Source organism: Strix uralensis, chromosome 17, assembly GCF_047716275.1.
Source record: "Strix uralensis isolate ZFMK-TIS-50842 chromosome 17, bStrUra1, whole genome shotgun sequence".
NCBI lineage: Eukaryota > Metazoa > Chordata > Aves > Strigiformes > Strigidae > Strix > Strix uralensis.
In genome coordinates this window covers 5,751,153-5,775,158 of record NC_133988.1, presented here as the reverse complement: position 1 = coordinate 5,775,158, position 24,006 = coordinate 5,751,153, and the positions used below count along the sequence as shown (strand labels likewise).

The 24,006-nt window shown below is 52.1% G+C and overlaps 2 protein-coding genes across 6 annotated transcripts in view; both read left to right on the top strand.

Moving 5' to 3' along the window:
* The window catches only part of MSI1 (musashi RNA binding protein 1), a 30,999-nt gene extending 13,395 nt beyond the window's left edge, over positions 1-17,604 (top strand). For 4 of the 5 annotated variants that reach the window (XM_074887113.1, XM_074887115.1, XM_074887116.1 and 1 more), the window contains 9 exons: positions 4,908-4,956; positions 6,942-7,024; positions 7,666-7,783; positions 9,413-9,493; positions 10,773-10,829; positions 13,731-13,799; positions 13,925-14,079; positions 14,562-14,627; positions 15,312-17,604. In XM_074887113.1, the coding sequence (XP_074743214.1) occupies positions 4,908-4,956; positions 6,942-7,024; positions 7,666-7,783; positions 9,413-9,493; positions 10,773-10,829; positions 13,731-13,799; positions 13,925-14,079; positions 14,562-14,603 (654 nt within the window). In that variant the 3' untranslated portion in view covers positions 14,604-14,627; positions 15,312-17,604. The remainder of the gene's footprint in view (positions 1-4,907; positions 4,957-6,941; positions 7,025-7,665; positions 7,784-9,412; positions 9,494-10,772; positions 10,830-13,730; positions 13,800-13,924; positions 14,080-14,561; positions 14,628-15,311) is intronic. The other variant, XM_074887114.1, reaches the window with a different exon arrangement.
* Positions 17,605-19,908: 2,304 nt separating this feature from the next.
* PLA2G1B (phospholipase A2 group IB) lies at positions 19,909-21,810 on the top strand. Its single transcript, XM_074887369.1, has 4 exons — positions 19,909-19,942; positions 20,017-20,176; positions 20,913-21,040; positions 21,650-21,810. The coding sequence occupies exons 1-4, from the start codon at positions 19,909-19,911 to the stop codon at positions 21,769-21,771; spliced, it is 444 nt and encodes a 147-aa protein (XP_074743470.1). The 3' UTR covers positions 21,772-21,810.
* Positions 21,811-24,006: the final 2,196 nt, after the last annotated feature.

Genomic DNA, 24,006 nt, shown 5'->3' with positions numbered 1-24,006 from the left:
CTGTGCGGGCGCAGCACTCCTGCTCACCGAGTCAGGCTCTGGGTTGGTGCATCCTCCCCAGAATCAGCCTGGCTTGTTTGAGCAGCGGGGAGAACCTCGCAGGGTTGCCGATGCCCTCTCTTGACAGGGTGGCCGAGTGGTTTCTAGATTGTTTGGTTTATATTTCCCATGCTGAAGCTGTCTCGGCAGCTATTATTCTTCTGCCTGATTTTTCTACAACTATGTTGCCATGGTTGTAGGACCAGCCGAACCATCTTTAGTTGCTGTTTAGGTGGAAGATGCCTGTTTCTGCAAAACCTTTGCTTGAATATTTACAACTGTCTTCAAGATCTGCCCATGTGGAAGTGCATCCAACATTTCTCATCAAACTTGTGTTGGAAATTTTATTTATTTATTTATTTATTAATCTGTGTGAGGCTGCCATTGGCTTCTTTTGCAGACACCTATGACTGTCCCAGGAAGATTAAAAGATATTAGAGTGAGACTAAGCCATTGAAAAAAAGCAGGTCTTTTGGCCAAGGCCAGGTGGATTGTACTGCGTTCCATTTTGGTACGAAATGCCTTATAACTGCAGCTGAATATTTTGGCCAGGTTGAGGGCTGCTTTGGTGGAGAGTCTCTTTCTGAAACCTGTGACTGTCACTTTCCCTCCCTGTCATCACCACACTGCTCTCATCAAAACCAGGTGCTGGTTTGAGAAGGGCCTGTCATTTCCTCTCAGGATGGTGCTGCTTGCTGCCTTCCTGCAGGAGGTCTCGGCAGTGGCAAATCCATGGAGGATTAGAACAGCTTCCTCCCCAGGGACAAACCTTTTTTCACTTTCTGAATGTGTTGCCTCCACTGAGCCAAAGCCTTTACCTTTCTTCCATTCCCATTTGGTTTTCAAAAGCTAGAGAGGGCCCCTGGAAACAGAACTGAGAGGAGATGGTGTTAGACAGCTTGGGTGTAAGGCTCAGGGGTGTGGTACTTACCCCTGAACTGCCAAGTACATGCCAGAGAAGTAGTCTCCTGTGGTAGGGTTCCTTGGGATGGATACACCTAGAGAGCAAGAGTCATTGCTCATGGGACCCCCCTCTTTTTTCCTTGATGTTTTTGACCCTCATGGCTAAACATGAGGAGAGACATCATTCCTCAGAATTAATAAACCTTGAACTTCTAACCTCAAATGTTGGGTAACTGCAGCTTGGACCAGCAAGTTAAAAAGTTCCCTGGGAAAGAGCCTTGACCACTAAGCTAAACAGTTTTCTAGTAAAGTGATCTGCTTCTTTGACTATGTTTAAAGAATTGAAACAAATATTTATTTAAGGGGGGGAGAGAGAATGAGGAGAAAGACAATTCACCCAGCAAAAAAGCCTTTGTTAAACTACAGTTATGACCATAGATTATTTCCACACCCTATTAAAAAATGAATTTAGGGGTTTCTGTAGCTCTTAAGTGCTATTTTCCACACACTTCTACATCCAGTTATGGGGTAGTTGACCTGTTTTGTCTCTGCCAACCATGGGGACTGGCTGGGGATGGCAACTCCATTCCTGCCCTGCTGGAGGGCCTAGACCCCCTCCGTGCCCCTGTTCCCGCCATCCCTGTGCCCCCGTCCTTTGCCTCACCGCACCCCTGGCTCCGCGTCCCCTCAGGCCCTCACAGCCCGCCCCAGCGCAGGCCGCTGCCTCCCTCGGGGAGGGGGGGGTGAGGCAAGATGGCGGCCCGCCTGTCCCGCCAGCAGCGGCGCCGGGAGGGGACGCGGCCGGTGCGGGCGGGGTGTCGCCCCAGACCCTTCCCCTGGCGGGGCGCAGCCCGTGCGCGCGGTGGCGGGGCCGGGACGTGCCCCGCGTCCGTGCGAGGGCGCCGCCGCTGGCGGGGCGGGCGCGGCGGGGCGGCTTTGTGCGCGGCGCTAATCCGGGCGGCAGCTGCTATTGGCGGCCGCGTTGCCGTGGCGACGGCCCCGCCGGCGGCCGCCTTTGTTGGGGCCCGGCGCGGCCCGGCCGGGAAGGCCCCGGCGCGGCGGCGGGGAGGGGTGGGGAGTGTCGGTTCGCCGCCACAATAGCTGCCCGCTGGGGGCTGCCGCTCGTGCCTGGTTGTGGCTGCGGAGTCGGTGCGGGCCCGGCTTGCCCTCACGCTGGGCCATGGGGCTGCCGGGGTCTGGCCTTTGGTGGGAGCCGGCCATGGTACCTCCATCCCCTCGGTGGCCAGCGCGTCGTGCCAGGGTCTGCCCGGGGCTGTGGGTAGTGCTGCGCCTCACCCCCGCGACCTGAGGCAGCTGGTTCCCATCCCCTCATCTGGCTGCAGGGGTGATGGCAAGAGCTAGGGGGGATCTGGGGGACAGCCGGAGTGAGGCCCGACCCCACGGGCAGGGTGCTGGAAATGGCCGCTCCCTGTGGACACAGGTGAGGCCTTTCTCCCGGCTCTGCAGTGCGCTCCAGCCTGCAGCCTGGCCACTGGCCTTTGTAGGCTCCAGCACTGCCTTTGCATCCCCCCGGTTGCAGGGCCCTGCTTTACCTCATGGCACTGGCTGTGTGCTGAGACCTCCCAGCTCAGCTCACCCGTCACCTTGGAAGGAGATGAGAAGATGCTCATGTATAGGTTTTGTTGGCAATAAAAACCATCAGTTGTAGCCATATTCAGAGTTGAGGCCCTAGAGTTGAGTGGGGTGAGACTATTTCACGTATTATGTGTATATACACTTAGATCTCTATCTAAGATTTAGTTCATGGCAGGAAATGGGTTTCAAATAGCATATGTGTGTTATTGAAAATATTTTTTTGTAAGATGAGTACATTTTGGGGTGCTGGGTAGACACCTGATCTCCAAGCACCAGCAGAAACTTAGAAAAAAGCTCCGATGGAGAAAGGCTGTAGCTCTTTTCTCAGCGTACGGACTGTGGTTTGGGATGAAGCGATTGCACATCTCCCAGCTCAAGAGTGTTTGGCACTGCGGGAGTGCCCAGCCATTGCTGTGAGGTGGTTTTGTGTGTGGATGCGTGCTGGGCTCTGCCACTTGCAGCTGCTCCCACTTTCCAGGCTCTGTGAAGAAGAGGTGGTTGCTGGGGCTGGTCGGACAGAGTAAATCAGCAGCTGGGTTGTGCTTGTCCCTGCTGGGTTTTTCTTTCTTGTGCCCATCTCTTACCATGATGGGTTTGTGGGTTCTAGCTACCCAAGTTGAAGTCTTCGGGAGTGGCACTGCCACAGAGTGATGTTGACACAGCTTTCTCCCACAGTTTACTGGGGAGGAGGACAGCTATGTGCCCAGTCTTTCTGTGAACTGGATGGCAAAATGGATCTAGCTTAAAAAATGAACAAAAACATGCAGTAAAACCTCTTGAAATATTTTTAAGCCATGCAGGTTTTCCCCGCAGCACGTCACAGTTGTGCTGGCACCGTGAAGGGCAATGGCGCAGGGGCAGGAGTGAGGGGTGATGGGGAATGGGAGCGTGGTGAGCTGCCGTCAGCCCCCAGCTCCCTGGCTGTGTCTTGGGAAGCTGCTGGGTTGCTTCAGGTCTGTGTGAGGTTGTACATCCCCTGTGGCTCCGGCTGGATGCCCGGCACGTTTCTCAGGTGTTTGTTGACTTGGCTGAGGGAGGCTGAGCCGTGACAGGAAGAGTGCAAGATGAGCAGGAGCCAAGTTGTCTGTTGTCAGCTGGCTCTTGCAGGGTGGATGTGTTGGATGAGCCCAAGGGCATCAGAGATGATCTCTGTCTGCTCATGATGGCACTGGAAATGTTAGCAAGGGCTCCTTCCATCCTCGTGGCACTGAGGTGGATCCGGGTATCCCCTGGGGGGCTGAGGCTAGGAGGCTTCTCCTTTCCCTGACTGGGCCTGTGGGCTCTCCACAAGCAAAGCCAGTGCCTGCCTGCGCCAGGGTACGGGCAGCGCTCTGCCCTCACCGGTGGGCTGTTCTGGAGAAGGCAGCAATGCAGATGCTTCCTGGGGACAAGGCAAGGGAGTAATCCTTCTGCGGAGTTGGGGGCACACGGGGCTCGCTGCTCGGGGAGCGGCTGTCTCACATGGAGGAGGAGGAGGAGGGCCAGGGCAGCTGCTGGCCGGAGACTGCTGCCTGCTCCCCTGAGCACTTGCACGTCCAGTTTCATAATCGGATTAAAGCGGTGGTATTAGAGAGGAGGGATGGGTCAGTGGGACAGGTTTACACTGGAGCTTACACGGAGGGGATTGAAGTGTATTTTTTAACCCTGCTCGGCCTGACCTGCGGAGCGGTGCAGATGCGTCTCTGCAAGGCAACACCCAGCGGGAAGGTGGGGGGAAAAGTGGCACCAGGCGGTGATGTGCTCGGAGGAGAGCAGCCCTAGGCCGGCTGGGGGATGGGATCCGGCAGCCCCTCCCCCCGGGAAGGCAGCCCTGCTCAGGCCTTGCAGTAAATTTGCTCTAATTACAGCCTCCAGCAGTGGGAAACCTCACTTAGAGGAAAGGCTCCTCTGGGGTGGGGGTGGGGGCGCTTCCCAGCTTTCCCAGGCAGGCTCTGTTGTCTGAGGCCTCCGCTTCCCCTGTCGCTGGGAGGCCCCTTATTCCTCTCCCCTCTCCAGCTTTGCTTCTCTCCCCCCGGTTAATTCTCCTCTCCTTTGAGGCCGGGATTTGGGAACAATGCCTTCCCTGCTCCTTGCCCCCCGGCTGGAGCCGCAGGCAAACAATTGGGGTCGCTTGCTGCCAGGGGCCGGGCCGAGGGGGCTCAGCTCAGCAGCACCTGCCCCGGGCTGGTGGGGAGACCGTGCTGGTTGTGGCTTGGGGAAAGTGCCTGGTGTGGTAGTTGATGTGTGTGTGTGTGTGTTTGCGCACATCCTTTTTCCTTCTTGGAGATAGATCTCCTCAGGTTTGGGGAGGCCTGGGAAGCTCTGCGTAAATGTGTCAGAGGATGCTCCTGGCAACAGCAATAATCTGATCAGAGCCCTTCTCTTTGCAGGTGGACGATGCGATGCTGATGTTCGACAAGACAACCAACCGACACCGAGGTGAGAGTGGTTTTCTGGCTGTAGGAGAGGGAACTGCGGAGGGTTTGCCTCCTGCCTTGCCTAGGGAGGGGTTAGTATCCCAGCAGCAGGGGATGCGGGTCGCAGCTGCTCTTTATCTTGCCTCCAGTCGCCCAATCCTTTTGCATCTGCATCCTTTACCAGCGTCCCTTGCAGCACAGAGAGCTTTTGTCCAGTGTGTTTCCTGTGCTGTAAACTCGCCGAGTTGCAGATATGTGAGAGGAGACGGCCCCCTCCCCTGCCCGCTTACCTCCGTGGCTCCAGCCCGCAGTGTGTGTCTTACCTTGTCCCGAGTAATCTGAGCTCCGGGAAAGCTGACACGAGAGCCTGAAGAGTGCCTGCTTCTCGCCCCTTCCTCGGCCCGGAGCCCGCTTGTGCTCCCAGGTCACCTTTTCTTGCCCGAGTCTTGCTGGCGGAGTCTGGTTACAGGATGGGAACAAGGCTGTAATATTTGTGCTATCTGGACCCAGCCCACCCATGGGCGTCCCTGCCTCCCGCTTTCTGGGCGAGTCTTCAGCCTGACTACCTGGTGGCATGGCAGGGCTGGACACTAGTGTTGCACCAGCTCGGAGATTTACTGGCAACAACTTAAACTGCAAACTTAGCTTCGGTGTCGTCCAAATCGGGGCCAGTAACAGCCCTGTGCTGGGCCACTCTCATGTCTGTTTGAAGCACTTCCAAGCACCTCTGCCCCCGGATCAGCAAGGGAACGCTCCCTTCTGCTCTTGTTACACTGTGTGCCCTTCAGGTTTTTGCTTTTTTTCTGAAGCCATTAAATCTACTCTGATTGCCTGGCTTCGGATGTTGTTCCAGCTTCATCTTAAAAGGGAAGAAGTGTTAACCCCTGTTTCTCCATGGGTGCCTCCCAGTCACTAGTCCAATTAAAGAGTTGTCAGGTGTTTTGGAGGGAGCAGGGAGAGCTGCCAGCTGCCGTGTTGGCAGCGAGGGGCTCTGCCCAGGGCACATCAGGCCTGGTGGGGGTCTGATGGGGCTCAGGACTGGTTTTGGCATCAGGGTTTTGTTCTTGAACTCCCGAGCCCGGCTGCTTGTGGGTGTTGAGGTGAATGGTGGGTAACTACCTGGGCACAGACAGATGGAGGAGTTTATGGAGTTTTCTGGTAGTATGGAGAAAAAGTGGGGTTCTGGGCAGTGGATCCCTGTCTGTTTTTAAAAGTTATTTTAAAGCACCAAGGAATTGGACAGTTATGGAAAGTGGAAAGCTCTGCTTAATCCCAGCTTGCTTGTAAGGCAAGCTTAAAGACACCCTCCCACCTGCCTCAGTTTTCCGGAAGCGGCTGCAGTCAGCTGAGAGGAGTTTAGTCTGCCCACCCGAGCTGGTCTTTGCCAAAACTGTCAGCAAAGGGGAGGTGTGAGTGTGGGCCAGGGGCCAAGAACACGCTGTCCTGTCTTACCCCAGATACTAACCTTACTTTGGTGAAACTTTGCAAATCGCTTTGCTTGTGTGTATCTGTCTTGTTCTGTACAACTGCACTGCTGATATTTGCCTGCTTACACAAGGCTTTGTGACCGGTGACTGAAGAGGAAACCTGCAGGGTGTTATTGCTGGTGGGGAGTGTTTAGCCAGGATGGCGATGTCCTGGCAAGCAGCTGTTCATTTCTCTACCGACTCTCTTTGTGTGAGCGTCTGTCGGGATCCTCCCCAGCATTATCAGCCATGTGGTTTGCCTTGCAAATAGCAAAGTTTAAGAAAAAAATACTTGGTTTTGAGTGCAGGTGGGTTCAGAGAAGGTAGGAAGCACAGAAAGAGGAGGAAAGGGGAATCTGTAAGAGGATGATCCTGTCCTTGTGCATAAAAGCAGGATTTGCTGGAGAGGGAAGATGAGTGACAGCCGTTTTAGAAAGGGTTGATTGTACCATCCTTCTCTTCTGCCAATAAAAGGATGTGGGTAGCAGGTGCAAACTGCACAGAGCTCTGACCTGATCAAGGAGTTTTGCCTTTTCTTCAGGGTTTGGGTTTGTCACATTTGAAAGTGAAGACATTGTGGAAAAAGTGTGTGAAATCCACTTCCATGAGATCAACAACAAAATGGTGAGTGTCTGGGAGAGAACCCCGGGGAGAAGGGACAGAGGTATGGGATGGAGCCGGGCAAGGGCACAGGGGCAGGGTGTGAGGCACTTGGGTCCTGACGCACTTTCTCTGCAGTGGGAATTGGATTCTTTTATTGGATTGAGTCTTTTCCCCAAATCATAGCAGCCTGGGAAAGGAACTTGCAGTGTGGAGGTGAACCAGCACAATACAGAGTTTTCAAGGAGAAGAGCTAACTGTAATGAGGAATTGTGCAGTACTTGGAGGTTTTGAAGTTACATGAAACCTCTTGGTGGCCTGGGAGAGGGGGCAGGTTTTACCTTTATTCAGAAATGAGGAAAATAAGGCTTTGAGGCCCTGGTGCAGGGCCAGGCAGGGCATCAAGGGCAGCACCAGGAGGAGAAAGCAGTGTTTGAGCTCCCTGTTGCCTGTGGTGGCCGCAGAGCGAGAGGGAAGGCTGGCAGCATGCAGACCAGAGGCAGGGCTGCTAGGGAAGGACGGGGTGCTACTGGCGGTGGCCAGGGCTGGGGAGTGCCGTCACGGCGGGCAGCCCTGCCTGGCCTGCGGCCCAGCCGCTGCCTCTGCTCGGTGGCAGCGCCCCGTGCCTGTGGCCGCTGAGCCTGATCCTTACTTTCTCGTGGCAGGTGGAGTGTAAAAAAGCTCAGCCGAAGGAGGTGATGTCCCCAACGGGCTCGGCACGAGGGCGGTCCCGAGTCATGCCTTACGGGATGGATGCCTTCATGCTTGGGATCGGCATGCTGGGTAAGCCCAAGGACATTTCTCCTCCCCGGCTCCCAGTCGTGCCAGGCAGCAGCTTAGAGGTTTTATTCTGAGAGCGGGCAGGGCGGCCAAGGGCAGTTCTCCCTGGTGCAAGGCCGGGGACGCTGGGGTGGCGCCGGGACCTGTTTGCGATCACAATTTGCCCTCTGGTGGCACCTGGAAAAACTGCAAACTTGTCACTGCTGCCCTGCGACAGCCGGAGCTGGCCGGGCACAGCCATGTGCTGGGCAGCTCTGGCCCTCTGCAACTCCATTAACGGCCCGACAGTGCCATAGCATATAGGCTGTAATTCTTGAATGCCTCTCGTGGAATAGGCTGTAACTACATAGCTGAACCGAGCTGGAGTAATCTGTGCCCCGGTACCTTCCTCCCACGCTTCTACAGGCTTTCTGATGAACTAGTTGATTAAAGAGCCCCTGTGCTTCCACTTGCAACAGTGGTCCATATAAATGTCCTCACTACCATTTAAAGACTATAAAAATGCCCTTGAAGTTCTAATTAAGCTTTGTCTCACTTTGTTCCCTCCCTCTCAGGGACAGCAAGTGTTTGGTATTGCAAGGAAAACTATACACTTACTGTGGGACTGTCTTGTAAGGAGTAATTGGTGACAAGCAGGCTGCGTTTCATGTCTATCAGTGATTTTAAGGGAAATGTGTTCAGATAAAAGATTTAAAAAAAAAAAAGTCCTTTGTAGCCTCCACTTCCAGGTCTGCAAACCCTCATGCCTGGATCTGTGAGTCGAGCATGATCCTTCCAGCGCGGGTGCTGTTCCTGGCTTCTCTCCCTCCCCATGTTCATTCTAGCCAGGCTCGAGCTGACCCAAGAGCACATTGTTTGCTCAGGATCATCGCTGGTGTTGCTGGGCAGGGTGGACTCAGCCTGGCTCTCCTTGCTAAGCCTGCCGAGTAGCAGTTAGTCACTGAACAAAACGCCAAAAAGGGCATTTTTTCCCCAATGTTTTCACTTGACTTATTGAAGGAAAATAAATCTCCAGCTTGTGGGTTTGGGTTTTGCCTTTTCTAAGCCATCTGAATTTTAAAGCAGCAAGGCTCAAGCTGAGTCACTGGGAAATCCACGTACTCATGTCTTGGGAGATCTCAAATCAAATATTCATCTCTGAGTCAATGCCCTGCATTCTCACAGGCTTGTTCTGTATAGGTGGTCAGCTTCCCGGGGAACGGCAGGAATTGTCCTCCCACCCGGCGCCAGGAAGAAGAGCTGCGCTCTGCCTGCATTCGCCAGCACTTCTAGTGCAAAAGTGACTCAGAGCTATTCAGTCGTTCAAATGCCCCCACCTCCCTGATCTCCTCCTTTTTGTAAATCCAGCTGATGCATCAGAAAGCCTTAGTCTGCAGAGCTATGAGTTTCTGAGAAGGAAACCTCCATGTCCTTAATGTGTTTGGAGTGAGGGGAAAATGAAAATGGGCCTGCTAAAACCCTTCTGCAGACTCACATGTGTGGTGCACTCTGCCCAGCGATTTCCTGGGGTTTATGCTATTAGCCCTATTCATGCTTTCCAACGCTAATGCTCACACTGCTCGTGAGCAGCCAGGCACTGAGGACGTGGACCCTGCGAGCTTGCAGTAACAGAGCCCTTTTCTCTTCCTGCAGGTTATCCAGGCTTCCAAGCTGCCACCTACGCGAGTCGAAGTTACACTGGCATTGCACCTGGCTACACTTACCAGTTCCCTGGTGAGTGGTGCTCCCTGCTTGGTTTTTTGGCCTGCCTGGAGGTGACGGGAGTCCCTGGCATGATCTGTGACCCAGGCTCTGCCCCTTTCCCCTGTTTGGTCTTTCTGTAAATTGGAGACGGATGTGGAAGGGGGAGGGGAGAAGCCCTGGAATAGGTGGGAACAGCCTGTCCTTCATTAGGATTATCCTCACACTCCAGTGGCAGGAAAAGCCCAAGGCTGCTCTGACGCCCTTTATGTTAGCCTCCTCTGTAGGGCTGCTGCTGTGACACAGAAGGGCCCCTGCAGCTCTGCCTGTCTCGCTGCCTTTGTCTGTGTCTGTCTCTCTTTACCAGAGTTGCCACCGCTCTGAAAGTAGCACAGAATTTTAAAACGTGGGTTTCCATGAGCCAGGGAACTCCTAGGCACCCAAACGCAGGCGCCTGCAATGCTACAGTTGTGTTCTGAAAGTGCCTGGACCACTCCAAGCCTCAGAAAGCATCTGCTGAGGCACTGGGCTGCAGATCCCCCACAAACTGGGTGGTTTCAAGCTCCCAACCCTGCCATGTGCTCAGAACATGGATTCTGCGATCAATGGCTGGAACCTGCTGTGCTGCAGCTGCTCAGAGCTTTCTGGGGCCTCCTCTCCCTCCCATTCTCTGCGAGGCAGGGGAACGAGGCAGAGCACACTCAGGGAACAGACTGTCATGCTATTTTCTAGAGAAGTGGCAACTCCAAGCATCCCTTCCTTACTCCGTCCCTCCGTGTGATGGTTTATATATGAAGTCTTGATGTTAGGGGCTGGGAATGGGAAGTTTCCTCTTCGCCTGAGGTGAACCCAGGCTGACTGTGGCTGAAAGTTGCTGTTGCCTCCTAGCTGTCTGGAAGCTCTCTGTGAATCCAGTTTATGGGTCTCAGTCATAGAGGCTTCGAGTGCCTCGTTGTAAACCCATCCTAGATGAGCGTGGCACGTCCTGAGCACCCACTGGCACGGCAGCTCAGAGGTCAGATTGGACGGGTCGCAGAACCGTGCTCCAGGGCAGACCTGAGGCTACACAGTGAAGCTTGCACTTGCCCTGCCTTGGCCAGATTTATTCTAAGGATAAATGGATCCTCTCAGTCTCCAGGGCAGGAGTCCAGCACCTTTCAGCACCTCTTATAAATTAGTTTAAAGAAGACACTGGTCTGGTTGCAGTCTGGCTGCAGGCTGCTCCCCCAGCAGACCCCGACTGCCGTCTCTCTGCGGGGTCTCCCTCGGGGTGTTTGACGAGTTCCTAAGCTGTCTTGCATTTCGTTTTTAGAGTTCCGTGTAGAGCGGACCCCTCTCCCGAGTGCCCCCGTCCTCCCTGAGCTCACAGGTCAGTCCCGCTCATTTCCTACACTCACAAGCTGGAAGGGGAGAAGGGGGCTTTGGGCTGTTTCAGTGGTGTTGCTGCTCCACAGCCTGGCGCAGTTAGACTGGAAATGTTCCTTATTTCCTCTTCCATCTGTACGAGCTCCATCCAGAGCTGGGCCTGGAAAGATGGAGGGGCAATGCAGGTCATACCAGATGAAGGCATATAATCCTTAGATGGCGTTTCCTGCTGCTTGCCTTGTTTTTAGCAACTCGTCCCAGGCTGGGTATAAACCAGATATGGAAAACTGCAGAGAGCAGGGTGACTTCTCAAAGGTCTACAAATGACCTTAACCTGAGCTGCTGCAAGGATGAGATTTGGAGTGCTGGGAGGAGGGAGAGGGTGTGGGGGCACTCCTGGTTACTCTAATCCCATTTCCCTGTGCAGGAGGGGCCACAGGGAATGCTCTCCCTGCTCTGGGTGCTGCAGCTCCCCAGCTACTCCCACAGAGACTTCCCAGGCAGAAGTGAGTGTGGTGGGACTCTACAAAGTCCTGCAGTGCTCGTAGGGAACTGTGGAATGAAATGGGGGCAGAGGACAGTTCTCCAGAAACTAGTCTTGGTTCAGTGTCCTCACAGTGCAAATATCCTCTGGATCCTCAGTCCCTGGGTTGCGTGTGGTGTGTTCTCTCTAGGTGATGCTCCTTCTGTCTACTCTCCCTTCCATGGCCATGTTTTCCCCAGCTCTGTCCTGTCCATGGTTTTTGTCATAGAAAAGCAGCTTTGTGTAGCACCCTGCTCCTCATTTCCGTGGTGTTCCTCCTCTCCAGCACTACCTTGCCTCCACCTGTTTCAGGGTTTGACTCTCTCTGCAGTGGGGGTGTGGAAAAGCTTCCTGAGAAGCTCTCCTGGAATTATCAGTACCAACAGGCTTGAAAGGGAGTTTCTGTGGCACAGAACTGTATCAATCCTCAGGGAGTCTCTGTTCCTGAGGATGCTGAGGTTGGCAGCCACCAATGAACAAATTGCCCTGAGGAGGGTAGGGGAGACCAAATCCTAGGTCCCTCTTAATAAAACCCTTCCCTGACACCACGCATGCAACTGCATAAGCACCTGACCCCCACCTCTGAGCCTTTTGGTTGCCAAACAAAGGAGATGGGGGTCCAGTTGTTTATTTACATATGTGTTTTTCAGCAAAACCCCTAAAATTTGTAGAGGAATGTTGGTGACTTGGCAAAGTGCTTTTCCCTCCAAGGTCCACCCCTGGCTTCACTGTGCCTCTTCCTGGCAGAGGTGAATCGCCCGGGGCCTGGCTGTCACCGGCGGCTGGGGTGCACCAGGGCTCTGTACAACAAGAGTTACTAATGCTGCTGTCCTGGCTGGGTGCCATGTTAGCTTACAGTCCTGAGTGTCTCGCTGAAGTACCAGCTGGGGATCGTGGCATTCTTCCCTTCCCGTTACGCTTACCTACTGTTAAAGAGTCACTGTGCAGCCTCTTGGCTAGGCCAAGAGCTGCGATTCCCATGTATAGGCTGGAGTTGGTCCCATGAAGGGCAGGGCCCCCTTCGCTCCTACAAAGGCCCGGCGAGCTGTGCAGTGCTCGAGGGCCCTTGTGCCTTCAAGTGGATGCGTGCGCGTAAATGGGCTGCGCTTTATGGGCTTGGCAAGTGGAGCTGAGATGAGGGGATGGCACAAGCAGGGATGATTGCTCCAGCACGCGGGGAGCGAACATGCAGGTGCTTTGTCATCAACAGCGCAAACCTGGTGTCTCAGTAGATAGACTGCAAAGGCAAGAAGGGTTTTTCCTGGAAAAAGAACTGAAGTCTTTTTGAGAAGACCTGATCTTTCTCAGTAAAACTGCGTTTATTCAGCTGTGTGTTAGGGACTTGAAGCGATGGTGGGGCAGGAGGGTGGCTGCCAGCAGCCTTTCCTCCCCAGAACAGCATCTCTGGGGGAGATGCGAAGCAGCAACACGCTCATGTTGGCCCAGGGCCTGTAATGAGCGGCTAACCCAGATATAAGCCTCATATGACGTTTGCTTGAAACAGCCTGGTGCCTGCTACTAAATATTCCCTTATAAGCTAGCCTGGGTTTCAGCCTTGACGCGATTGATTTGTTCTGACCTCTTTTTATGGTGCTCTAAACAGAATCACAGTGAATTTCACATTCAAGCATGAAATGCTGACCTAGTCATTTTAAGGGCAAAGAGAAACATACTGGCTAGATGCCTCCTGCCCCGAGGGCTGGATGCCTGTGGCAGTAGAGTTGGGACTTAGAACTGCTACATATAAATTAAGACTTACTGTTTTAATTAAGTCATTTCTAGTTCCTGCTCCCTAGGTATGTGTTTCCTGCTCTTCTACAATGAACAGCAAGGGTTTGAGCAGTTTGGGAGCAAAACTCAGAGTGCGGAGGATGGTGTGTCTTGAGCAGAGTAGAGAAACAGGGAGAAAAGGCTATTAAACCGTTATTCAAAAATACTACCAAGGGACAAAGAGGAGGGGCTGAGCCTCAGGATGCTGAGCTATCAGCTGCTGTCCCTGAGCTGCTGCGTTTCTCCACATTTACAGCCAAAATCTGGATCTGTAGCTTCAGATTAACCACATCTTGCAAGCTAAGTGGTGACAGGATATCTGAAATTGCTTACTTCTGGTTCAGCTCTTGCACGCCGTGCCCTCAGCTGCTCCAGGCTGTGGGCTTAGCAGAGCATGGCTAGTGAGTGCCCTCGGCCATTTGCTGTGCAAAAGGATACTGATAAATGCAGGGCCGTGCACTTCCCTATTGTCATCCTTTGATGTCCTGTGTGATGCACTAAGCCAGTACGCCTGTGTGGGCCTGGTATTTTGCAGCAGGAGTTGAAGGCTCCTGTTGAGCAGTTTCCCGTGTGGCCGCAGTGCCCCTGAGATGCCTGTCCCTTCTTTTCCAGCAATCCCCCTCACTGCGTATGGACCAATGGCGGCAGCAGCAGCTGCGGCGGCCGTGGTGCGAGGGACAGGTAACTGCCACTTTCCCCCCCAGCGCGGTGCCCTGTCACGGAGGTTTGCGATGGGCTGCGGGAGGGGGGTGGGATGGGGTTGCATTTTTGGGATCTTCACTACGTAGTTTTGCTGCCTCCTGTAGGTTCCACTCCCAGTCGCACCGGTGGATTTCTGGGCACCACCAGCCCTGGGCCGATGGCAGAGCTTTATGGAGCCGCCAACCAGGACTCAGGGGTCAGCAGTTACATCAGCGCTGCCAGTCCAGCCCCGAGCACTGGCTTCGGCCACAGCCTAGGGGTGAGTGTTCCCTGCTGGGCTCTGCGCAGGGGGAGGAAGATGGAGAGGGGAAAGGGCTGTATCTCCACGTGGTGATGGAGGTGAGCAGCGGTGGGTGGCCCCCTTCTCAGCCCACAGCCTGCTTTCTGGTTAAACGCCAGCTGCCGCAGCATTTGCCATGCCACCGCTGAGCCCCAGACCACAGATGGCCGGGGCGGAATGCAGCAGTTCACATGCAGCCCGCATCCCTGGCCTCCGCTGGCTCTCCCTGACCACCACTCAAGATCCTGATCTCCAGACCTTTCCCTGATCTGGCCCAGACATTCCAAGAGCCCGTCTTGGCCCTGATGCAGTGACCTGCAGGGTGATGTGCTCTTTAGACGTGGCACCTCCAACTGAAACCGGCTTTCCTGGCATCTGGGCCATGACTGAATTTGTTGTGGTAGTAATTCTCCTTCACTTTTCTTTTGTTTAAGAGTGGGGTTTTAACTCTTTCTTCACAGGGTCCCTTGATTGCAACAGCTTTTACCAATGGGTATCACTGAAGCTGGGGACCAAGGAGGCAGGAGGTAAGAGAGCTTTGAACAGAGATGGGTAATGAGAGGAGCTGAGAGACAGCCTTGGCTCACCCGCATGGCTGGGGAAGCCTCCTCCATTTAGCAGTAGTCCCACTGCTGCTGGGACTGCTGTCTCTGGGGAGTGAGGTTTTTCCTCTCCTGCCTGGGAAAAGAGCAGAAGGAAAATCTGACTCTGATCAGTTCTGTTTCTGATCCTCGGATGGGCCTGAGAGGGAACTGATGGATGGTCTCTGCTTTGCAAATGTGGCTGAAGTTAGCTGGCTTAAAAATAAAATTAACCCCCCCCCCAATTTTTCAGAAAGGAAAGCAAAAGTCTGCAGGGAACACTGTCCGGACAGGAGCCCCTGGCAGCCTGTCAGGGCTGAGCCCAGTGCTGGAGGAACGGCTGGACCCTGCTACGCCACAGGGCTCCCGGGGGCCAGGAGTGCCACAGGTCCGGGCAGGCCGGCTGCACGGCGTGTGGGGCCTTGTTGCCCAGGCCTGCTCATTGCCATTAAAGATGCAAGCATCTCTGCTGTGCCCCGTCGCTGTGCCAGCGAGATGCAGCGCGAGTCTGTGTTGGGGCAGGTTTGGGTATCGAGTCTTTCTGTCAGATCACACTGGAAGAAAACCCCAAGAGAAAAGCTGTTGGTTGTTCTAGATCCTGTCCCTTCCCTCCCCTGCTGTGTCCCGCAGATTCCCCAGTGACCTAACCGAGGACAGCGGCTGGAGGATCTGGTGAGCCTCGGGGGATGAGCCAAGGTTACCTTTTTCTTGAATCAAACTGCACACTGCCGGCTGGCTGCCAGGCTCCTGCCACCCTGCCCTGATCTCTCCCTTTGACCAGACCACACTGGACTGAACCCGAGGAGATCATCTCGCTTTCTTACTAACCACCGACGGTTTACGCTTCCCCCCTCCCTGCCCCCAGCCCACCGATTCTTCTTTTATTTATTTTGTTAGCTGTTAGTTTTATTTTTTTATTTTATTTTTTTATCTTTTTTTGGGGCTACCCCTTCTTTTTGTTGTTTGCTCTTTCCCGAGCTAGTAGACATATTTTATGAATTGGCTTTGTGATTGTGTTAGGTAGTTTTTATTGAGGAGTATTTTTATTTGGCTTTGAAACTGTTTTGAATATTTTCAACTCTGTTGTTGTTGTCGTCAGTGTTTTTAAAGCACGGTATGTAACAAGAATGCAGTTCTGAAGGGAAGAAAGAGACACAGAGAGAGCAAAGGCTGAGAGGAACTGATGTATTTCTATTTTTTTTAAAGAAACTGTTTTTAATTGTTTCTGTTTTGTAAATGTGAGGCTTTGAAAAGTGTGAAACTCCAAGGATCCGAAAACGTTGGACATCGCTATGGAACAAAACAAATGTATATTTTGCTAAGTGAAAAACACTATCCTTACAGCTGAAAGAATTTTTTTTTTCCTAGGTTTAGTTTTACGTGGGGTTTTCTTTTTCCTCCTGTATAATATGTAAATATCGCGAGCTGAACCTGGCTGCCGCCTGCAGCCTGGCTCCAAGGAGCAGCTCCAGGTCCTGGACTTGGTGCAGCAGTGTGAGCAATACTCTCCAGCAGAATCCTGACAGGACTCCGTTCTTTTTTTGTACACCTTTTACTGTAAGATTTTAAGACCTCTGATGAGATGGAAAGGGGGGGCGGGGGGGGGGGGTTGGGGGTGAAACGTACCGGCTATCGGCTGTTTTGCTGAGCGGGTTAAAGCTGCTTCCAGTTGCTCGATGTACAGACTCCATCCCTGGGCTCCGTAGTGCCAGCCTCTGGTTTGGCTTTAGGTAAAGGGCTTTACCGCCATTGCTTGTCTTGGTTACTTTGAAAGGAATTCACTCTCCAAACACTATTGCTTGCGTCAAGATTTCCGGGGAAAGGGGATCCTCCTCCGGAGGCGAGGGTATCGGAAGGGGTGTTGGCCAGGGCCAGGGGGAGATTTGGGTGGTTGTTCTCTGAAGGGCAGGGCGTTGGGTTGGGGAGTCATTAACGGGGGGAGAAAAGCATTAGGGTGGTGATTTGGGGGCGGGTTAAGGGCTTCTCAGGGATTATATGAATTATAGAATTGCAGCTTCCCGTTTGCTTTACTCTGTGTTCTGAAGACTGTGGGAATTTGTCCGTTGTCCTGTGTGGGCGTGATCTGGTCCCTTCTCCAGAACCTGCTGGGGCTTCCCCTGGCATGGTCCAGGCCCCTGCTAACAAGCGCTCTGCCAGGGGAAGCCTCCAGCAGGAGTACCCGGGGCAGGTTTGGGTCTGGATTTCAGTGAACCAAAGACCTTGTTAAGGGGGGTGATTAAGCCTTTTATTAAGATGCAGCCAAACTCTTTTCCCAGGGAAATAACAGCTTCATCTTAAGTTTTAAAAATCATTCCCTCTCTTCCCCCAAACTGAGCCCCTGTAAGGGAGAGGGGCGTTCAGAAAAGGACTGGGAGGGCCACAGGGCCCATGGGGCCCTTTTTCTCTTCCATCCCTCCCCCATCTGCCGGAGCTTGTCCTGACCTGGGCGATGCGTTTGGAGAGTTCTGTTTAGGTAAGAGGGTACTTAACAGATCAGTACTGAAAACACAAAGCAATAATTTTTGTTACTGAGACAAGAGTCTGTATGTCTGTTTTTTTAAATATTTCCTAATTAAAGAAGAGCTGCATTTTATTGGGTTTATTTTTATTCTATATACTTCAAATTTGGGTCTGCGGACAGCGCTTTCCTCCCTCTTGGTATATGCGCTGAACTGCTTCCGTGCCCCCTCCAGACATCCAAGGCCAGCTGTGCTGCTGCTGGGCTGTGATTCACTCTCTGGCCAGTGCTGCCACTGCCTGGAGGCTGGGGCTCCGGTTTCAGGGTGGGCATTTTTTTTAAAAGAAATAAAGCTGTGTTTTTAAGCCAGTAAGTTATTACACTCCAATGTTTGTTCTCTCCACACCTGTAACCCTTTTTCCAGATTTCAGTTTTAAATTCCTAATAAATTATTTGAAAACTGTCCTTCTCTGTCATTATTTGGGGGTGGGAGATTTTCAAATGGAGGAGATTTCAGGTGAACTTGGACTTGGCAGGAGTCGCATCCTGCCATTAGGATAAAAGCCCCAGGCAGGGCTCTGACTCTGTATTCTGCTCCCAGACTTTGGCAGTGGCCCAGTTTATCATGTGAGGCAGATCTGGTTTTAATAGAGATCATGTATTTTCTCTGCGTTACAGAGGTTTTGTATAGATATTTGTAGGTTCAGAAAAGGAGAAGATAGTGTGGTGCTTAGAAGTTTGGCTCAGATGCTCTGGTTTCAATGGCTATGGTGGACGAAGGAGGTTAGATCTAAGAAAGTAAAATGTGGAGATGGGAAGGTAAGTCCTTAACAGACAAGACTACAAGAGAAAGGTGAACTCTAACAGTGTGAAACAGTAGGGAACCCTGTGCAGCAGGTCTAATTATACAGAAGCCTTAATAATTTAAGGCTCAAGTCTGTAGGTTTAGGAACCAGTTGTAAGTTGGGATGTCCTCACAAGCATACTGAGGACCAGCGGCTTTGTATGCAGCACGGGTTCAAGGAAACCAAAAATAGCATTGGTGGAAAAATCTTTACCCTGCTGGGTTTTTTCTCATGAGGCGCTTCTGTAATGCTCACATGCTCACTTTCTCACACTTGGTGATCCTCTTGTTGAATTAAAAGGTATGAAATCCAAAATATGACAGTATTTTTGATTTGTGAATTTTAAAGGCCAGTTTATTAGAAGTTTTCTTGGCAACATCAATAATAAATCAGACCTTGAGATGTGAGGAAGAAGGAATCACAGAGTCTTAAGGTTCATAGGTAAGAGAACGGAGAAATACTAATTTAAAGAAGAGTAAAGGTGGCAAAAGTAGCAAAGGAGAAAAGAACACTTGAATGGATATTGAAGGGAAAGTCAGCAGATTGATCTGTGGGCAAAAGATTAAATTCTTTTTTTTCCAAACTGTGGTATGGACTGTCCTTTACATCAGCCTTTAGTGTTCATTCAATCTTCTATTAGGACACGAGAATCTTGAACCTGTAACTCGGCATCTGTTTGGCTTTAGGCAACCTGTGAGTGGGGAATCCCAGAGAATCAGCGAGCTTGTGAGAGGTCAAAGAAGTGGGAATGGCTCTGGTTGTTCAACAGCATGTCTAGCTTTAACTAGCTGTCCTATGGATATGTCAGCATTCTGTGGATACTATGGGCACCCTATGAGGGGGAAGATGTCCTCATCACCTCTTACAGAAACATGCATTTGAACTTACTGAAGGGTGGTGAACCCTCAGTTTCCTGAACAAGCACCCTGGTATATTAGGCTGTTGCGGAAAGGTGGGTTTTGCCTCTTCTTCTGCTCTTAAAGATTCAAGGCTTGTTTGGTGCTTTACAAATAAATGCAGACTCTGACTACCAAATGAGCAGTCTAGGGCAGCTAAATATGAGTGCAGTATTTTGCACGTACCCCTGGCTGCCTCCAGGAAGCTTTTTCTTACCCATTTTTTGATCTTCTTTCAAGGTTCCCAACTTGCTTCATGCCTTGGCATAGAGAACCAGAGGGCCTGACTGGGTTCTGTGTTGGTGCTGGAGAAAGAGAAACTGCTGTCTCTAAGCTGCTGAAGTCTGCTGTGTATGTTGAAACTTCTAAGCCCAGTTAATTTCCAGTGTAACTCCCTCAAGGTCATGTGAAAACAGACACTATTCCTTGCTTGGGACAGATACAGAGGCTTTCCAGGTTGCTTGGCTCCTGTTTCTTGCCTAGTGGTACCTCCTCCTCTATGGTTTCAAAGTAAAAACAGCTTGGATTTTTTTCAGTTGAGCTCCTGTCAAATGGTCATTTGGGGTGAGTGGATAACTTGTACCTTATTCTCTGAATTAGGCCAGGAGAATCCATGAGGAGATACAGGATTAGTGGTAAGTGGGATACCATAAAGAGAGGATGCCAGTATTAGTAGGGTGGTTATTATATGTCAGCAAGTCCCGGTGTAACTACCACATTGCTACCATGTTTTAGTAGAGAGCCCTTAAAAATGTCCAGATCTTTCAGGCTGGCTTCTAATAGTAGCATTAAAAGAATTTAATAGCAAGAATCTAGAGACCAAATATTTGCTTTTCTGGCTTTCATATATTTAACTCCACTGGCCTTCAGCTGGTCACGTCACAACCTGCTGCCCACATCCTCTGATGGAAGAAGTCTGCATTTAGTAACATAAATACTGGCTTGTTTATCTCATACCCATGTCAAGGTGAGCTGCTTGTATAAAGAGCCACCTTTTCTTTAGCACCAGTTTGTCAAATCCTCTGAGAATGAAGACCCTGGCCCTGCTTTTCCTGCTGTCTGGTGTGTAGGAGGCACTCGTTGCCCCCCTGGATGGTAACACCTTGCCTAACACTAACCTTTGTGTCTCTTCTCAGTGGGTGCAGCCAGCGCTGCTCTCTCACCCCGGGCTGTGTGGGAGCTCCGGAGCATGATCAAATGCACCATCCCCGGCAGCCATCCTATGCTGGAGTTTTCTGACTACGGCTGCTACTGTGGCTTGGGAGGCAGCGGGACTCCTGTGGATGAGCTTGACAGGTTTATAAGACTCTGCTTTTACAAACCTCTTTCCTTGCTTGTGCTTTCATGGTTCTGCACGCAAGCTTAGTCTCAGCTGGCCCTGTCTATAAATGTTCACAAAACTCCGTCTCCTGTCAATGAAGCTTTCTCTCAAAAACCGATTCAAGGAAGAAAGGATGTGTAGTATCACACCTTGATGCCTTGTTACTAAGGTAAAATGTAATCCCAACAACTCTGTTTTCTCTTCGGTGGCCGCTTCACTGCACTCATTACAGCATTTTTTTTTCAGCAGTGTTGTGCCAGCAGCCCAAACGCAGCTCTGCACACACTGCCCAGCGCACAACCATCACCACGTGCAGGGCTGAGCTGCAAAATGCTGAGAAGTGGCTTGGGCAGTTTAGAGATCACACAAGTCTGATAGCCAAGATGCAGTGAATTGTGTCAGCTGTTAGCTCTTCAGCTACCGGGCACTGACGCGGTGTGTAGGGTAAATGCTGGCTTTTGCTTTCCCTGTGTCCAATAGACAACTGTGAAGATGCTCTAGTAAGCAGATGTGTACCAGACACCTCTTGGACCATTAGCTGGCAGAACCAAGTCCCTTTGGGGTCATTCGTGACGGCCCTCTTATCACTGGGTATCTTTTTTTTTTTTGTTCAGTGCCTTGTGAAAGCAGTACTAGCGTATTCATGTGTCTTACACATCAGCTGAGTTTGCATTTCTGGTATTTTCTGACTTTTTCTTCTTTGTGTCCCAGGTGCTGTCAAGTACATGATGAATGCTACTCGCAGGCAAAGAAACTAAAATCATGCAGATTCCTCTTGGACAACCCCTACACAAAGTTGTACAGCTTCAGCTGCTCCGACGGGCAGGTTACTTGTAACAGTATGTCCACTTTCATGTCAATCCACTTCAAATATTACTCCAGCCTCTCTTCTGAAGAAAGGGGCTGCGTTACACTCTGTGCTTTGGCGGCAGGCAGGTGCAGTGCAAATCCCTACCAGGGGGGCTGGTTGTTAGAAACGGGGCACATCACCAGGGCACCGGAGTGAATATTCTCCATATAGCACAGAACTTAAAAGTTTATGAAGATAAATGGTATGGTGGTACATCGGGAAGCCCATCCCCTCTTCAGGGAATTAAGTCCCTGTGGTACTTTTCTGTGGTACGGCAGGATTTAATCAGCATGCTAAACTGGGCAGTGTTACACAGCTTCTGCTGGACATCTCTAATGGTGGAGCTTTTATAGTGCTCTGGAACGGAGATAAATAGCAGGTAGGATGGCAAATAGAACGGCAGGGAAGGAAGCAAGGAGATTACTGGGCTGGAGCACACAGCTTTGGGGCTGGGGGTTAACAGGGAGAAGCACATGCACCCTCAAAATGATGGCAGCAGTAGAATGGCTGCACCCTGGCAGCAGAAACGCCTGCCTGAGTCCCTGTCATGGCCGGTGAAAGAGCTGCAAGGTCTGACCGCTCCTGCTCTCTCCTCCAGGCAAGAACAACGAGTGCGCGATGTTCATCTGCAACTGCGACCGCACCGCTGCCATGTGCTTCGCCAAGGCGCCCTACAACCCCCAGCACAGCAAGCTGGACACCAAGAAATACTGCAGCTAGTCCCCCTCCTCCTCCTCCTCCTCCTGCCCCTCAGGGCGGCCCCGGCCCCGCGGCGGCCTGTCACTAATAAACGCCATGCACGCACCCTGCCTGCCCGCGCCGCGCTGACGGGAATGGCGGGCGGGCGCCGCCGGGGGGATGGGATGGGATGGGATGGGATGGGATGGGATGGGATGGGATGGGATGGGATGGGATGGGATGGGAGGCCCCGCCCCTCCGCCCGCTCTGTGATTGGCCGGCCCCACCCCTCCGCCCGCTCTGTGATTGGCCCTCGGAAGCGGCGGGGGCGGGACGGGAAGGCGCGAGGCCGCGCGCAGGTGCCCCCCGCGGGGCAGCCCCGCCCCGCCCCGCCCCGCCTGCAGCGCGCGGGGCCCGCCCCCTCCCCTCAGGCACGGCGGCGGGAGGGGGACGCGCCCTTCTTCGCGCCCTCCCTTTTCTCCGCCCGCCTTCACCCTTCCGTTGGCTACAGCGCAGCTGCCCCCCCCTGCGGGTGTGTATCCCCCGGGGCGTGGCGGCCTGAGGGGCTTGAGCCGGTTGTGTGGCCGCTCGCTGTTCGGAGAGACCCGTATGTGCTTGCCCCGGGGAGGGCTCCCCCTGGTCGGGAGCTGTGGGGAAGGAGGAGATGTTGGCTTGGCGCTCAGGGGAGGGCAGGGAGCCCCTCTGAGGGACAACATCTACCCCGCTTTTCCTGTCCTGACAAGGTCCTGGGCCAGAGCTTCCACCTAGACTTAGTGCTCTCATGCTGCAGAGGCAGTTTTACTGGCAGAGGCTTTCAGGAAGGTGTTGGTGAGCTCCTGTGGCAGGGGCTGCTTATGCCTCTGTTTGCTGCCAGGGCAGGAGGAAGGTCCTGGTTCATCACCAGAAAATAGCTCTCTTGCCTCCACTTGCCAGAGGAAAGCGTGCAGCCCACCCTGTCATCTTTGATCAGGTACATTATGGAGATCTTGGATGAGTTTGACAACGATTATCCCCTCAGTATATCATTTTGCAAGCTGATTTCCTTAGAGGACTTTGAGGAGCAGCCTTTGTCCTACACTCAGCAATGCCTGTGTGAACTGTACTCAAATGTGGAGCAGAACCCAAGGATCTGCAAGAGGGCTCTGAGAAAGCAGAAATGGATGGAGAAGGAAGAAGCTGGTTTGGCATCTTCTCTGAAGGTACTTGCAATGCCTTCAAGTGATGGTCACTGGATCCGTAAGGGTATTAGGATGGTAATGAGATAGGATGCTGAATTGCATTTTGTTTGTTTTTAAAAAAAGCATGTATGTATCAGCCAGATACCCCCTCTTAAGGCAGATTGAGTCCTAGTTTTGTACCAATATTTGTTCCTTGGGTGTTTATATACATGAATTTTCTGGAAACATTGAGCTCCTGTGGTCCTCCACAGAAGTCCTGAGGATCCTGGATGCACTCCCATCATACAGCTAAAATGAATCATTCTTAGGGCTGGAAGTGCAAGATGAGGTCACCTGTCTTCACACACTAGCTTTCATTCCGAAATTACTGTTTGTAGAGCAGTAAAGGTCCTAAGTAAATGTTACTGAAATCCCTTTGTAGTGATAAATGATAAATGCCATTGCAGAGAAAAAAAGTAAAATACTATCACTATTGAGAAGAAACTGTAGTTTTGAGTTAAATCATCACAAGCAAGGAAGAGAGCTAGGGTGTGTTTGGAAGCATTTCAGAAACTGTTGGTATAAATTTTCCTTGTAGTGGGAACCCTAGGTTTGAAGTGAGTAGATTATCTCCTCCTGGCATCCAACATTTGGGTATGCCAGCATTCCCTAGATAAACTCAATGAATAGATGAAGGCACCAATTCATTCTGTATCTGTCTTGCTCCATAGAGATTTTTATAAGCCTGCAGTTAGGTTTGGTCCCATGATCATGCTGCTTATTTACATGCCACTTTGGCGGTGCAAAAGACCTAACAGTAAATTTAAACAACCCCCTGAGCGAGCCCATACATAGGGGATCTTCCCGCATCTGTAAAGTGGCACAGGTGGGGAGGCTGAAGGGGTTGTGCAAAGTTGCTCTTTAGGACTCTGAGTAAATGTGGAAAGAGCAGGCCAGTGATTGCTTGAACTGACTTACTGCCAGCTTATGGGGAGTACAGACTACGTGAAGATCTTCTGCCGTGCTGGTCTGTATTCCTATTCCAAGACTAGAACAGAGTACCTGAAATACGAGGTATCCCTGTGCCCAGCAAGCGTGGGAGCTCTGAAGCCCTACACAA